The sequence below is a fragment of the Bactrocera tryoni genome, chromosome 1 (genome assembly GCF_016617805.1).
Source record: "Bactrocera tryoni isolate S06 chromosome 1, CSIRO_BtryS06_freeze2, whole genome shotgun sequence".
Classification (NCBI taxonomy): domain Eukaryota; kingdom Metazoa; phylum Arthropoda; class Insecta; order Diptera; family Tephritidae; genus Bactrocera; species Bactrocera tryoni.
Window position 1 is genome coordinate 504,917 of NC_052499.1, and position 15,688 is coordinate 520,604.

Below are 15,688 nucleotides of genomic sequence, written 5' to 3' on the forward strand. Positions count from 1 at the left end.
CGTAAAATAAAAACAATGCACATTTATCAACAGAACTATTAAGCTATTTTTCACCCCGCCCTTTTTCCATTTATGTTTATAAAGTTAGCTTTACAACTCAGCTTAAGCTGTGACTATAGGGCGATACGAAATCCCTTTGAAATGCCGCCGGATGAAGATGGTGGTGACCGATCGGGCCGGGATGATGGTGCCCATTCATTCCCGCATAAAGATCATTCGAACGCGGTTTGTGCGTCGACATCGGGGCACCAGTCAAAAGTTCGGTCATGAACCCTATGTATGTGATTGCCAGGCGTAGAGTTTCGATGCGAGACAGTCTCTTTTCGTATGCAAATGTTGGTACTTTTCGTCGCAATTTGTCAAAGGCTTCATTTAGGTTAAACATCCTACGGCGTTCGCGAATATTTGCCGCCCGTCGTTGAGCCATCGATGCCACTCGTCGACGAGTCTTTTTCGTTAGGCTTCCATTGGTCGATTCCGAATTGTTGCTGCGACTGTTTGTGGATCGGTGATTACTTACCAAATTGCTTACCTGTGAGCGTTGCCAAAGAGCTGTGGAGAGCAAACATTAAAATTTCCACAAAAGCGATATGTAACAGTTAAAGATTCTTCCCAAATTTTACACACCTAAATCGGTACAGGGAAAGCCAGCGATTAATTCTTGATATGGCACAATTGGGGGCGGAGGAGGGGCTTCCTGCCCCCACAAAGGCTGAAACGGCACTTCCGGCATATAAGACGGTTCGGGATGATGTTGCATTCTAAACAAATCCACGATTTCCGTAAATTTCTATCGCACGTTATAAATTAATGTTAAAGAAAATCCAAAATTCACTAAATCTTATCAGACTAAAATCCTCTTGCACAGTTCTATTTGGAAGCTGAAGTTGAAATGTCGCAAAGGCAATGTCTCTTCTATTTAATATAAAAATTAACAGAGCCTCAACTGATATCCTAATGTGGCAGCCATTTTTATTCAGGCAACAGTTTTCATCTCTCTGATTGGTGGAAATGTTCACTTCTCTATTAAGGGTAGAAATTTAGAAAGAGCGGATGAAAAAAAAAATTGAGACTACCTCAGTCGAAGAAATATGGCACACAGGTGGCGGAAAATGGTTGTTGAACAGACTGAAAGTTAAGTAAGTGAACTCGCTAAATATGGTCTGGTGATTCTTTTGAGAATTTTAGAGTTACCAGATGCCAATATTAATGTATGCCAATATTATTTGAGAATATTGTGAGAAGAATAGTTGAAATATAATTAAGAAAGTGGGGATTTTGAACTTGCGAAACCATTTCGGATGGCTGAAGTCAAAGTTAAGAATCGGAAGTGGTCAGAAAACAATCAACAGCTGTTAGTTCTATTTAAGTTATACAAGTATTAATTAAATTTATTAATCGGATATTAATGTACATACAACCTGTCCAGAAAGTATCGGGAATTCTTCATTTAAATCTCCCGCTTATATGGAAGACAGGTAAATTATTTTTTTTTAGGTTGGTACAACTGTCCTTAATTATGATGCCAAAAATCAGCGCAATCAGTCAACAAGTGTGTTCACAAAAGCTGTCGATGTCAGTCGACCTCAGCTCTCGCGTCGAATTTGTTTTGATGTCTTCAATTAACTCAAAACAGTTTCCCCGGAGCGGTTACTTGAGTTACAAGAATAGTCAGAAGTCACATGGAGCTAATGGTGATTGCTCAGTGATATTTGTTGAGTGTTTAGCCAAAATTTAACAAAAAAACTTTAAAAAATTTTGTAAAATTCGACAAATACTACTGAGGTCGACTGACATAAACAGCTACTGTGAACACACTGGTTGACAAATTGTGCTAATTTTTGGCATCATAATTAAGGACATTTGCACCAACCTAGGGGAAACAAGTAAGGAAGAGCTAAGTTCGGGTGTCACCGAACATTTTATACTCTCGCATGATAAAGTGATAATCGAGATTTCATTATCCGTCCTTTACATATTTTTTTATTTTGCTGAAAAATTAATTAGATTAGTAGTTCCTGAGATATGGTTTTTGGTCCATAAGTGGGCGACGCCACGCCCATTTTCAATTTAAAAAAAAAAGCCTGGGTGCAGCTTCCTTCTGCCATTTCTTCCGTAAAATTTAGTGTTTCTGACGTTTTTTGTTAGTCGGTTAACGCACTTTTAGTGATTTTCAACATAGCCTTTGTATGGGAGGTGGGCGTGGTTATTATCCGATTTCTTCCAGTTTTGAACTGTATATGGAAATGCCTGAAGGAAACGACTCTATAGAGTTTGGTTGACATAGCTATAGTAGTTTCCGAGATATGTACAACAAACTTAGTAGGGGGCGGGGCCACGACCACTTTTCCAAAAAAAATTACGTCCAAATATGCCCCTCCCTAATGCGATCCTTTGTGCCAAATTTCACTTTAATATCTTTATTTATGGCTTAGTTATGACACTTTATAGGTTTTCGGTTTCCGCCATTTTGTGGGCGTGGCAGTGGGCCGATTTTGCCCATCTTCGAACTTAACCTTCTTATGGGCCCAAGAAATACGTGTACCAATATCTCAATTTTTACTCAAGTTACAGCTTGCACGGACGGACGGACAGACAGACATCCGGATTGCAACTCTACTCGTCACCCTGATCACTTTGGTATATATAACCATATATCTGACTCTTTTAGTTTTAGGACTTACAAACAACCGTTATGTGAACAAAACTATAATACTCTCCTTAGCAACTTTGTTGCGAGAGTATAAAAATTTACCTGTCTTCCATATAAGCGGGAGATGAGAGGGGGAAATGACGAATTCCGATACTTTCTTGACAGGGTGTATACTCTAAAAGGAAAGTTTTCAGACGTTTATAACACTGGTTTCCAGCATTTTTGTGCACGGGTTATGATACTATATTTTTGTTGCTCTTATACCTAAAAATAAAAATAAGAACAAAAAATAGCTCTTAATTTGTTTTTATGAATAAAAATTTTAATTTCAACTCAATAAAAGTTCACAAAAAATTTAAATAAAAATTTACCTTTTTATTAGAAGATGTCGCCTATCCATTTAAGATTCATTCTTACAATAGGCATTTTAAAATAGACTCCAAATGTTTACAAATGAACAGTTTTACTTTTCCTGTACCTTAACCCACAAATAGAGCCCCCTAACGCTTTTCAAATTACATAATATCTTCTTATTATTCCGAATAAGCCCCTATATTGTTTTTAAATTTATCAAATGAGAATTTAACTTGCACATATTTATAGATGTCTCTGAAAGCTTTGGAGAAAAACTCTTCAAATATTTGAAAGCTTCGGAAGATAATTTAATATGCCTTGACAACAATAATACAAATATAGTCTTGAGATCGACAATTTCTACCGGCCAATATTTTTGGCGGCAGTGAGGATTTCTACTATGCCTCGGGCAAGATAACCGGAACATTTAGGACACCCATCTTGCATTCCACTAAAAAAAATACGCCGTCTTGAGGTCTCCAATAACTCCCCACTTGTATATATTGTCTTGCATAGGCGGAATATGGCAATGGTCTAGATGGAAATTTGTTCCAATTGTGCAGTAAAGCAGCTTTTAGACTTTTTGTTGAGCTAACAATCAGTTGTATGACAAGGAAAATTACAATAAAATTTGGTATATTTTTGACTCATATTGGCGGTACAATTAATATGCCACAGAGATGTTCAATACTATTTCTGCAAAGTTTTACCTTGTTAGATTAATTGTTTCTTGATTTTTCGCACTGTGATATAGGAATTTTAAAAGAACGTATTTTCACCCGAAAGTGGGCAGTGTCACGCCCATGGTCTAAGTTTTATTCTGTTGATCGAATTTGGATGATTTGGAGATATGTATGTACTATTAGGGAGGGGGTCACACCCACTTTTTCAAGACTTTTAGGCCACAGGGGCCCCTTGCTGCAGTTCTACACCTTCATTTGGTGCTTAGTTATAGAATTATGCGCATCTACGAAGTCATCCTCTCATTTCTGTAAAGCAATCCGCGTTTAGTCAAGTTATCGCTTGCACTGACTGACAGGCGACAAACAGTCACTCGGATTTAAACTCGACTCATTATCCTGATCATTAATAACATATATACATAACCCTATCTCTAACTCGATTATTTTTAGATGATACAAACAGCCGTTAGGTGAACAAAACTCTTATATGTACTCTATGATGCAAAAGCGTAATAAATCTAACTAACTGAAATAGTCTTCATATTATTACATAGTGAAATAAGGATCAATGTTACTCATATTTGGTACCGCATAACATAAGGCTAAGCGAAATATGTTCGATTAATTCTATTTGTATAGTATATTCTTTCATGAAAGAACTTGTCTACACTAGTCTACAGTGGTTTTGTTATCCTGGATATAAGATTGGTTTTGGATATATAGCATTTGTCCTCAAAAATCATGAAAACAAGAAGGGTTTGCAGAGTTGACTATCGATTTGCTTTAAATCCTTATTTCCATTTTACATTACAAAAATCAAATAACAGAAACAAAATAACATATACATATGTATGTATATTTATAATGTTAGTGTTTTTTTTTCGAAAAATAAGAGTACACGAAGTTAACAGAGAGACAAATAACGAAAACATATTTTATATTTGAATAAAATGGCCTTTATGAATTATAGATACTGGTGGAACGGCTCTCCCGATTCATTAAAATAATTTCCTTAATTTTTCGAATGATTGCGGAAGTAGTCTAACTTGATTCTCATATTTGCTGCTAGAGTCTGACAGTTAGTCAGCAAATTTTTCACCATTTCTTCATAATTTGGTGCTTTATGGCAAGTTAAGAATTTTTTCTAGTATCAGCACAAAACATATCCAAGCTTCCATTTCCAGAACAGTCGTAACTTGTATCTTTCAAAATTGCCGTATCTGAGAACCATAACATTTTTCCACCTTCCAACGTTTCCTTACTAAGCTTTGGAATTTTTCGACAACCATAGTTAAACAATCTCCCTCCGCGTTCAAAACTTGGACAAATTGCTCATTCTTAACTCGATCGCGTATTATATTGAGTTCATATCCTATTAATTTTAGAACACAGAGGGAGACTTTCATTGAGTAAAACAGTAGATGTAATACGACATATCTCCGCGCTAGATCTTTATTAATACCCTCCACATAATTACTCTAATATTTGCAGTAAACAGCTTTAGGTGAAAGTAGTGATCACAAGTGATGTTCGTATTCGTGAAAAAGCTGCGCTGAACCCTAACTATAGCAGAAAAAATAAATCGTATTACCTAGAAGCTGATAGTTGATCGAAATATAGGATATGCAACAAAACAACAAACAACGCATTGAACATTTTAATGAATATGTAAATTCGGCTCTGAACACTTGAAAACATCAAAATTTGGCGATAACTACATATACATACTACTTACATATGTATATCCAGAGCAACAAAGTTTTTTGTAGAGCTGATTAATCAGTTGTAATTGTTGTATTCCAAAGTATACTTTCGGAAAACTAGAACGTAATTACCGAACAGGTCAGTTTTTTTAAAAACTGTCATTCCACATTAGAGAAAACTCGCGCCTCCACATTTGTATTGCGGAGTTGATGAATTGAATGGCTGAGTGGCGCATTCACAAGTAAGTATACGCAAAGGACTCGCATGACTTGACAGGCGTTTCAACTTGCGTCATTTCTATAAATACATACATATATGTGTTCATTTAAGGCTTAACAAGGAAAACCGTAACTTCGGTTGCACTGAAGCTGTAATACCCTTCCCAAATACAAAAGAACTTCGATCTGCCAGTTGGTTTGGCGGCTAAATGTTATAATTACTCGATCTAAACAATTCTTTCGGAGATTGCACAGCTGCCGTGGTGAAAATACCTCTTCCGTACAAACACTTTATTCTAAATAGTTTGCATATATATAAACAGAAGCAGAACAGAAGAAGCTCGTCACGCTGATCAATAAACTTTATTGGGTCTCCGATATTTCGTTTCCGATGTTACAAACATCGTTACCTTGTTCAGGGAATAAGAAAAGGTCCAACATACGCATAAAGCGACACTTAAAATAAATTGCTGAGTTAGTGTTCGCTCTGTATTTGAGGAGTGTTATAATAACCAGCACATTTACATAAGCGAACAGAAGAATAGTAGAAGTGTAAATGCACTTACTCCGATTTGCTGCAAACGAAATGGCATGAATGTAGAGCTGCAGGCCCGTAGACCGGTGAATCAGCAGAGTCACAGCTCTGCAGCCTAGCAGTTAAGGTGCACGCAAACATCTTGACCCAGTAATCCCACTAATTCATGCTTCATGCGTGGTTGCCGCATTCAACCCTGCTCGACAAAACATTATTGTTGTGGTGTCGAGTCAGAGAGGCGTATAAGCAGAAATCCTTCTTACGCAGTGCACTGGTGCTGCCCTGCTTTGCTCCAAACGAAATTTCGTACGCGTATAAAACTTCGACTTTCCCGCCAACATCTAAGCAAAACAACAACTTCATCTTGCAGCTGACACAACAACAATGGAGTGAAAGTTTAAGTAGCTCAAGGAGCTTATGTTGCAGCTGATGGAATAGTGCATTAATTACAAGTTGAAAATTTGACATGGTAAATGGAGTAGAAATAGACTTCATTACATTCTACATATAAAAGCAATCAAATAATTTTCCATGCAAATATCTGCCATGCATAACCCTGCAATATTGCTCGGCTTATGAGTATGCCGAACTCATGGTAAACCATAATATTGATTGCTGACATTTATTGCAAAACTCATCACTTAAAATGATACATGCATGTGTGTACTTAGACTACATATGTACTTCCCTCAGCAGGAGTAGATCTCCAATGAAGGCTTCTCTGGTATAATTGGCATACCACTACCACTTAAGGCTTCTTTATGGGTAATTGCCATGGCAATCGAAGCAAATCTTTACCTTTATGTGTATATATGTATGTGTAGGCGCATAACTACAGTGAAATACTGCCTGTGAGCCTTGGTTATTTTCTTGACCTTAAATTGACAATATAACTCAGTACATACGACAATGGCAAACGATATCGACAACAACACATTATCATTTAGGGTCATAAGGCAGGTATAAGTAACTGTATGCAGATAGATAAGGATGATTTAACGAGAGACATCAAGACTATGAATACTGTGCACAAACCGTCAGAAGCCAAATAGACAAAGGACAAAATAATTTAAGTTGTGTAAAATTAAACAAAACTTTTGATATGCCACGCATTTGGCAACGACAAAAACCAATAAACTTCAATAGACACTTACCGCCCTCTTTAATCATAAATTCAATATGTTGTCATCTCTTTATTCGCCGTCTTCTTCAATAGAGGCTTAAAGGATAATTTGAATTTTTAAATTAATTTTCGTTAAGGATAGAGTCTATATACGCGGTGGCAGATCGGAGCAAAAAATTGAGTTCTGTGAAAACATTAAAAAAAAAACAAAACGACAAACAAACATACATATGAGCTCGCATACATATTGACCCTGAGTTGGACTAATAGTCGCGAAGCTGACAAAATTTCTATGAATCTACATCTGGCGACAATATCGGCCATGTTGACAATTTTTTTAATTTTTCAGTGCTATTATTATTGAAAACTAACTTAAGCTTGTTTGAAGTTCTACGATTCTTCGTTTGGACTGCGTTTTCACAGCGTCGAGTTTATATAAAATGGTCTAAATCGAAAATCTTTGAAATTATATATTTAGGGGTTTCACATCGTCTCATAAAGTTATAAGTTATGACGATCCGAATACAAAGTGTTCAGTATTTGCGTAAACTTATTTTAGTATGCAATCCAACAACAAATTTTTTAAACTAGTATACAAATTTATGATTTTACGATGCTTTATGACACGTTGTGAGTACCCCAATTAAGTAAGCATAATATATAAAAGCATTATATGGAGTGTGCTTAGGACATATAGAAGTATAAAAGGACTTCATATAAATGACATTTTTCTACAAATCTTATCATTTGAACGCATATATAGGAGAAGAAAATAAATAAATGAAACAATTTTTAAGAGTTTGCAAAGAGCCACGTTGCCACCATTCTTTTTTGAAGTGAACATCATAAAATTCTTCAATTTCTTGGCAACATGCAAATACGGGGCGATGGAAAGCTTAGACAATTTCCTTGTACTTTGCCATAATACTAAAAAAATACTCCCATTCATAGGTATTAGGGTAACTTATACACATATTCACCGATAGTTATGGTGTGAAGACAATTTTAATGACAAATCTTGTCTTAGTGCGACCAATTTTAGTTAAAAATTCGTAGATATATATGTAGATTCCTGAAATTCATTGATTCTTGAATTATTTACTGTGACTTCAACTAAATTGAAATGGGCCAACTATCGTCTCTCGCGCTTATAATGGCGTTTAGATCGTCAACCGGCCACCTTAGACACCGGCTTGTATTAGCCGGACACAACCGCACTGGTTAATAAAGTTTTATGGGACAGGGTCGGTTTGTGGATGCAGGGTCCACCCCAACGTCTATTATTTTGCTTTCATTTCGTCGTTGCCTACAGTATCTGTGTTGGTACATACATTAACAAGAAGTTAAGCAGTGTGCAGCAAGAGGAAATCATACCCGAAGGAATGCAAGAAAAGCTGCCACTTTGGCCCCACGGTCCTTCCTTAGTTTTATCCGTTTTATCGTTGTCATTGCGGACGGCTCACCCGGCTATAAGTAACCACACAATTGATTTTGGGTACTACAGTTAACTTCATCATTGAAACAACATATTAAATTGTACAACAACAGCAATGATACTAAACTTGCCAGAGTAAGAGTGTGATTGCGAAACCGGATAAACACAGTTGCTTGTTGTAGTTGTTGAGGTTCACCCTTGACTCTGCGCTCAAAAGTTCGCAACTGCTTGCAGATGTCAAGTTTCTATTGAATTAGACTAAGCAATTAAATTATGTGTAAACAATAAAGGACAATAACTTTTCTCTAAACTCTCGGTAGCATTTCTCCATAGGTAAATTTAAGTATCGATGGCCATATACTTGGACAGTCATATCCTCAGCTTATAAATGCAAATAACGGCACTAGACTTAGTGTTGCCGGACCACTGGTTACCTTTAATTTATTTTTTGGTCCCTCTAGTGGTCCATCAGATGAAGTTGGCTTGTAGTGTGGAGAGAGTTTTAAGAAGTGAAGAGTTTGTTGCAATACAAAGGCCTCGAGAGCAAAGAGAAATACGAAAACAAACATTGTTTTCAAAGTCATCATAAATTGGTATATTATTTACAGGCTTTCAACTATTTATATTATTTTCGTCTATGATTTATAAATTAAAAAATAACCAAATTGAACCGGCATGCACGCTGTTATCCGCACATGCGCTGCAATTATCTCTATGCCAACTATCTAATGTCTGCCACTCTCTGCGCATTTCATCGTCGATTGCAATAAAATTTGGAAAAAAATCCTATTGGAAGTTTCTGGAAAGGATTGATAACATCAGCCAAATGGGGCAGTTGACCATTTGAACCCAACTCTCCTTTCTTAAATTGTGTTCGTCGAAACATTTTGGTTGTGGTATATTTAGTCTATTGCTTGTTGGGTAAATGTACGGGCGCATTCAAGATAGCCTATTAGTTCCAAACCAAAAAATAAATTAAATAAAAATCACTTCTCTAACTAAAATTTTATATCGGATGGAAAAGGAAATTCGTTATTATGCAATAACACGAAATACGAACGAAAGAATTCATTCTTTTAATCCGTTCTTGAAAAATAAATGCAAATCAGAACTTCGCTTGTAGACATGATAAAGATATGTTTCAGCAATTAGTGCGGAAATAACTTTTTAGTAGGGATATAATTTCCGGCCATGAATTTCGTATGCGATATTTAAGATATTGACTGACTAGGAAAACAAAAACGGAGGAGATATTTTGAAATAAATATGTTGACAACATTTAACGAATTAGCATAGTGTACGATACTCGCCTAATGTATGAATATTTGGAATTAAATGACTGAAGTCATTTACATTTCTTTTAAAAACATATACATATATACATATGTGTGTATGCATGTGGTATATGAAGAGGGGCAGGTACTACTGAATCTTGAATATTTAACGTGAAATCATCAGTCTGCTATGAGTTGAAAGATAATGTAATGTTCATGCTTCAAATTTATACAAGGGGAGCTAGTATTATGTTGCCACAAACGTAATTATGTTACCAATTTTAAAATATGAACATCTTCAGGCTAAAAGCGTATTCCTTAAATCTCAAATAATTCGAAATGATATCATAAAGCATTGCTCTTTTTCCATACACATGCTCATATAATTACTAACATATCATAAGCCGGCAACTAAGTGTGCCGACAGCATATGGGGCGTATACTTAACGCACAAGTCATTGCATATCTCATACCGCAAGCCTATCGTTGATGTACATATATGTATATGTAATTATTTTTTATCATATGACATATTAAAGACCGACATTTGAAACCGCTATCTGTATGCAAATATGCTTACCCAAAAAGTGGCTTAAATAATCCACGAAATGCTTACATAATATTAAGATTATCCAATATGGTCCCCGCGGCACCAAAAGCAGTGAAAGCGCTTTCGCTTACAATGATTTTTTCCTTTGGCTATCTGACGAAATTGCGCCCCAAATTGTATTATAGGCTAATTTCGGAAATTCTTGCTTTGCTCGGGGAATCAAAGAAAAATATTCATAAAAACACAATAAGGAAGCAATTGATGGCAGTGCTTGTGTTGCTACTGTTCCTGTTGAATCGCTTGATAGGGTGATGCGGCCACAAGTACTAATACACATACATAAACGATATATGTAGATAAGAGTGTGCGGTTGGATAGAGCTTATAAACGCTAACGCGGCAGATGAATGGTTTGCTGTTTTATGCCTAAGGCGGCATACTTGAAATAAGTATGAATGGGGAAGGATAGAAGGGAGGGAATGTTTACAGAATACTCTGAAGTGCAGGGAATAGGCTATATTTATCAATATTGTCTGTTCGCCGTATGTGGTTGTAACTGAGGGTGTTTTCGTAGATTCCTTTATTTGGAAACATATTTATATAGATTTTTGAGCGTTCAAATATTGGAAAATAATTTTGGGTTGGCTGAATGACCTTTCGAAATATTAATCTATTGTATAACAGGCCGTGACATGAGTCTCCCCCACCATTGAACAATCTAGAGATCATTGTAATTGCAAATACTACACATATACACAGATATTTCATTATACCTTGCTACGATGTACATATGTAAAACCCACAAGAAAATACCGGAAACCCTATAAAATATATGTACATGCATCTAAACGATAAGCATGACGAGCTGAGTCGATTTAGCCATGTCCACCTGTCTGTATATGGGAGAACTAGTCCCTCAGTTTTTAAGATGTCAATCTGAAATTTTGCACATTCTTTTCTCCCCACCATAAGGTATAGCTGTTATACAAACTGAACGATCGAAAGCAAATACATACAAGCATATCTTCGAAGGAATTGTTCAGATCGGATAACTAAAGCATATAGCTGCCATACAAACGGATCAACTGGAATCTAGTTCTTTTGAGGAGTTTTTTTGTATGTGTGTATAGCTTCGGCGCAACCGAAGTTAACGTTTTTTCTTATTTTTCCCTCACAAAGGCAAACTGCCGCCACTTGTAAACTGTGGATGATTCACAAATTCCGCCGAAGAATAAGAAAAAACAAGCTAAAATTAACACATTAACGGATCATTCGGCTACCATGATTCGCTCACATGCAAACACCACATTTTTTGTGGTATTTTATAAATTTTATATTATTCTTTTTTAAATACGCATTTATTTGCAAATCTAGATCCATACACAAACAATTTGAAGACACTGAATGTAACAGCCTATATTGATATTACGACTTTTTCGCAGTAGGAGCGCATGTGGATTTGTACAACAAACTTTCAGTGAACACAAATTATGTAATAAAATTTATGAGTGTAGCGTTCAGATGTTAATATGTTTGTTTCATGCACGGTCATGAGGAAATGTTTAAAAAGAAAATTCACCAACCAGTCAAACAAATTCCATTGGCCAAAGTTAAAGAATGCATCCCTGTTCCCGACATTGTACTCCGTAAGTTTCTCATACGTTACGGTGTGTATAATGTTCATGTCAGTGGTCACTTTAGGTACGTGCTCAGAATACTAAAAATTCAAACTTCAACTCAGTTTTCCCCGAAGACAAAATAGCATATTATTCCACATTGACCTACAAATTAAAATTCCACATACATAAATCGAGTTCCTTCCTTTGTCGCCCTAACTTCATTTTAATGGTTAATTTGCTTAAACGCTTAAGGCTAGCCTGAGTTGAGCAGTTGCCAAATTAAAAGCCATTTAAGGCCATTTATTGTAGTTATATGTATATACATATGAATAAAAAAGTATGTACATATAGGCTTTTCGAATGATTAAGCGGCTGTCGACTATTGTTTGCCCACAAATAACGAAATTGGCAAACCATTTTTCATTTTGGACTTTCCAAGAAAAGCTGACTGTACGCCCAAGCAATGGAGGCAGTTTTTAATAACAGAATAAACAACTACGGTGTGGGCTTCGTTTTGAACTCAATTAATGAACGGCGCTGCTAATGAGTTTCCAGTGGTTACTTAGAAAACGCAACTGGTAAGGCATACTTACAAATATTTTTTACGACCATAAGGACTATTTGCATAGCAAGCGAGCTTGAAAAAGAAACAGTAGCCGGCCGGTCCTTTCCTGCAACCTCCATTCAATTCACCATTTCGGTTGCTCTTTAAAACCTTAAAGCCTCTTACTTCATGCTTCGTTTATTTCTGAAATCAGCGCAGATACTGACACGCAGCAACCTCCATTCCGCTCATATTCATTTCCCATAAATCAAACTGCAGCTCTTTCTCTTGCTTCTCTTTCACTTTAACATTGGCAAAAGTGGCATTTTTTCTTTCCGAAGTGCCAGGACTCATTAACATTTCTGCTATTGCCGCTATCATTGCTATTCGCCTTTGTTGTTACAGTGATATTGTGTGGTATAAATAACGACTAGATAATACATACATATGGTATGAACTGAAAAGAGCCGTGCAAGGGAGTGCGCCTGTTTCCACTCATGCGCTCCATAAAACTTTAATAGCGTCGCTGAGGTTATGAGGGAAGTAGAGATGAAATAAGTGACATTTTCAGCTTCAACGGATTCAGAATTAATATTTCTTTCCTTCGATTCTAACTAATTTTGGTATGTTTTGGATCGAATTAAATAACAAAAGCATGCGCTAGATATTCTACAGCGGCGCAATCGTAGAAGGAGCAAGGGTCGCTAAGTATGTAAAAAGTTTTGTTGTTTACTGATAAGCCTAAGAAAGTGAAGTTAATAAAATGTAAACATTTTACGGCCCTATTAACCGGTGAGTTGCTTTAACATAGTTGAAATGGTAACCAATCAAGCATTGCAGAAGACGAGTTGTTTTTTCCCCGTGTCTGCTGAGAAGTAACCGCCGCAACCTTTTTTAACAACGAATAAATCGAATAAAAAAATTAAATTGCTTTAGATACCATAAACTGATAGAAAATAAGTATTAATACCAGCCAGTTATTAAATTACTCCGTTAAGAATGAATTAAATTATTCTATGTTACCTAAACTGACTCATAAACAAAGGATATCCTTTCTGGAAGTAGGTAGGTATTTCGAAATAGTGGATCCAATGTGTTATGTCAACCAATTTCGAAGAATGGATTACAATTCCAAATCAAAAAGGATTCACGGACTTATGCGACCTTTAATGAAAGCTCACTTATCGCCTCTTGGACTTACTTACATTGTACATATGTATGAAACTGCAATGATTGTGTGCTGGAATGAAGTGGTTGAAATAATTTTTTAAGAAAAAGTTGCGACTGGAATTGGTTTGATGAGGAGTGGAGTGTGTCTTAAAGATATGTATGTACTCAGCAAATATGGCCTGCGAAAGAAGCAGCAAATGAGGAGTTGAGTTCTAACAATAGTACTATACTATACTATATACGAATAACAATTGCGAACTCCCACATTTCGAAAAGGCAAAGCAAGCTGCAAGAGAATTTAGTCACGGCATGAGTGTGCCGGAAAGAAATACGAATGCGACAAAGAGTGCAATGCGGAGATACTTATTCGCGGGTCTTACTAACAAATGAATAAATATACCAAGTGTGTTGTCTATTTGTGAGATGTGCACACACTTTTTAGATAATGGAAGTTCACATGGTTACGACGAATGATGCGGAAGAAGGAAAGACATTGTCCCTGAGGTTTGTCATTTGCGCACACAAACATTTACACCTGCGATATAAGTTTTGAATTCTTCCATGGGAATTTTTCACATTCCGCCGCAGCGAAAATGCGCTCAGTCGTGAATGCGAGAATGGAAATCAATGATCCTAAAGGGTGAGCGGAGAACGACAAGTGTGGCGAAGAAGAACTGAGTGATTAAATGGCGCAACGACACAGATATTTATGTACACCCTGCAGTGAAAGTAACTAGGTAAATTCTACTTTACAATCGGAATGAACCACAAGCCCAACTAGTCAGCTGACAGGATGTTTTTCCTACAATCAACGAAATGACTACAATGGCCACAATTGTCTCAGAAATGTACCAGTAACATGCCAAGATTGGCAAGAGATAAATAATAAGAACATTTATTTTAAACTATAATACGAAAACAAAAGTATCGAGCATATTAATTTAACATCAGATTAGATTTTAGTATTAAATCCCCAATATGTAAATGTTCAACATTTAAATGAAATAAAGGAAGGTGTTAATAACTTGTCCCATGATTGGTGTATAGTACATCTAATGTGTTTCTGCCTAGTTTGTATGCAATGAAGTTATAACTATAAGGTTGTAAGGCACGCACACATTTGCATTTATTTCTAGTGTTCTCGTTATAAACATACATTGATTAGTAAGTATGTTAACATATGCATACACTATGCGTTAAATATCCTCCAGCAACATACTATTGCTTATGAGAGGAAATTGAACAACAAAACTGAGTTTTGCCATGCTTTCACATACATATGTAACATTTTTAGCTGATATTACCGTATGCCATTGACTTGATACCCATCTATTCTAAGAACTTAATTATAGTATGAAAGTAGACTAAATCAAATGAGGACCTATTCATTTTCAAGCCCCAAAATAAATATAAATTCAACCCATTAGTTTTCATAAGTTCGTCACCACTTTTCTTCTGGTGGCACAATGCGCTCGACCATTCTCTACTAAATGCACCAAGAATGAAAACGTGACTCAGAATGGCCGGAACATTATCAGATATTTTAAAAGACATTTATTTTTTATTTGCGCGCATTTGATATGTTACGTAAAAGCGTATACTTAGAATTTTGTATTTAATTTCAAGCAAGCCAAGTGACCACCACCCACTACCACCCATGGTTGAATGGAGTGAATAAATTCCAGTTGGGATTTGCACGCAACCACAATCTTCCCTTTGTATTTGCCGCTTGTCCTGCGTGTTCGCGCTTTCAAATTCACTGACGGCTACTGTTGGCATTGTTGCACTCTAATCTCCACTCAAGACGCCTTAAGCCACTAAAAGGGA

General features: G+C 36.3%; 1 protein-coding gene across 1 annotated transcript; it reads right to left on the reverse strand.

Annotated features, from left to right (window-relative positions):
- Positions 1-867, reverse strand: LOC120782614 (protein Fer3). Its single transcript, XM_040114982.1, has 2 exons — positions 628-867; positions 1-552 (listed from the first exon to the last, which is right to left on the reverse strand). The coding sequence occupies exons 1-2, from the start codon at positions 758-760 to the stop codon at positions 98-100; spliced, it is 588 nt and encodes a 195-aa protein (XP_039970916.1). The 5' UTR covers positions 761-867; the 3' UTR covers positions 1-97.
- Positions 868-15,688: the final 14,821 nt, after the last annotated feature.

Bases quoted from the DNA above. Each gene is read 5' to 3' on its own strand.
- LOC120782614 (XM_040114982.1), bottom strand. From the start codon at position 760: ATGCAACATCATCCCGAACCGTCTTATATGCCGGAAGTGCCGTTTCAG. The intron at 553-627 runs GTGTGTAAAATT...TGCTCTCCACAG, and splicing joins CTTTCCCTGTACCGATTTAG to CTCTTTGGCAACGCTCACAG.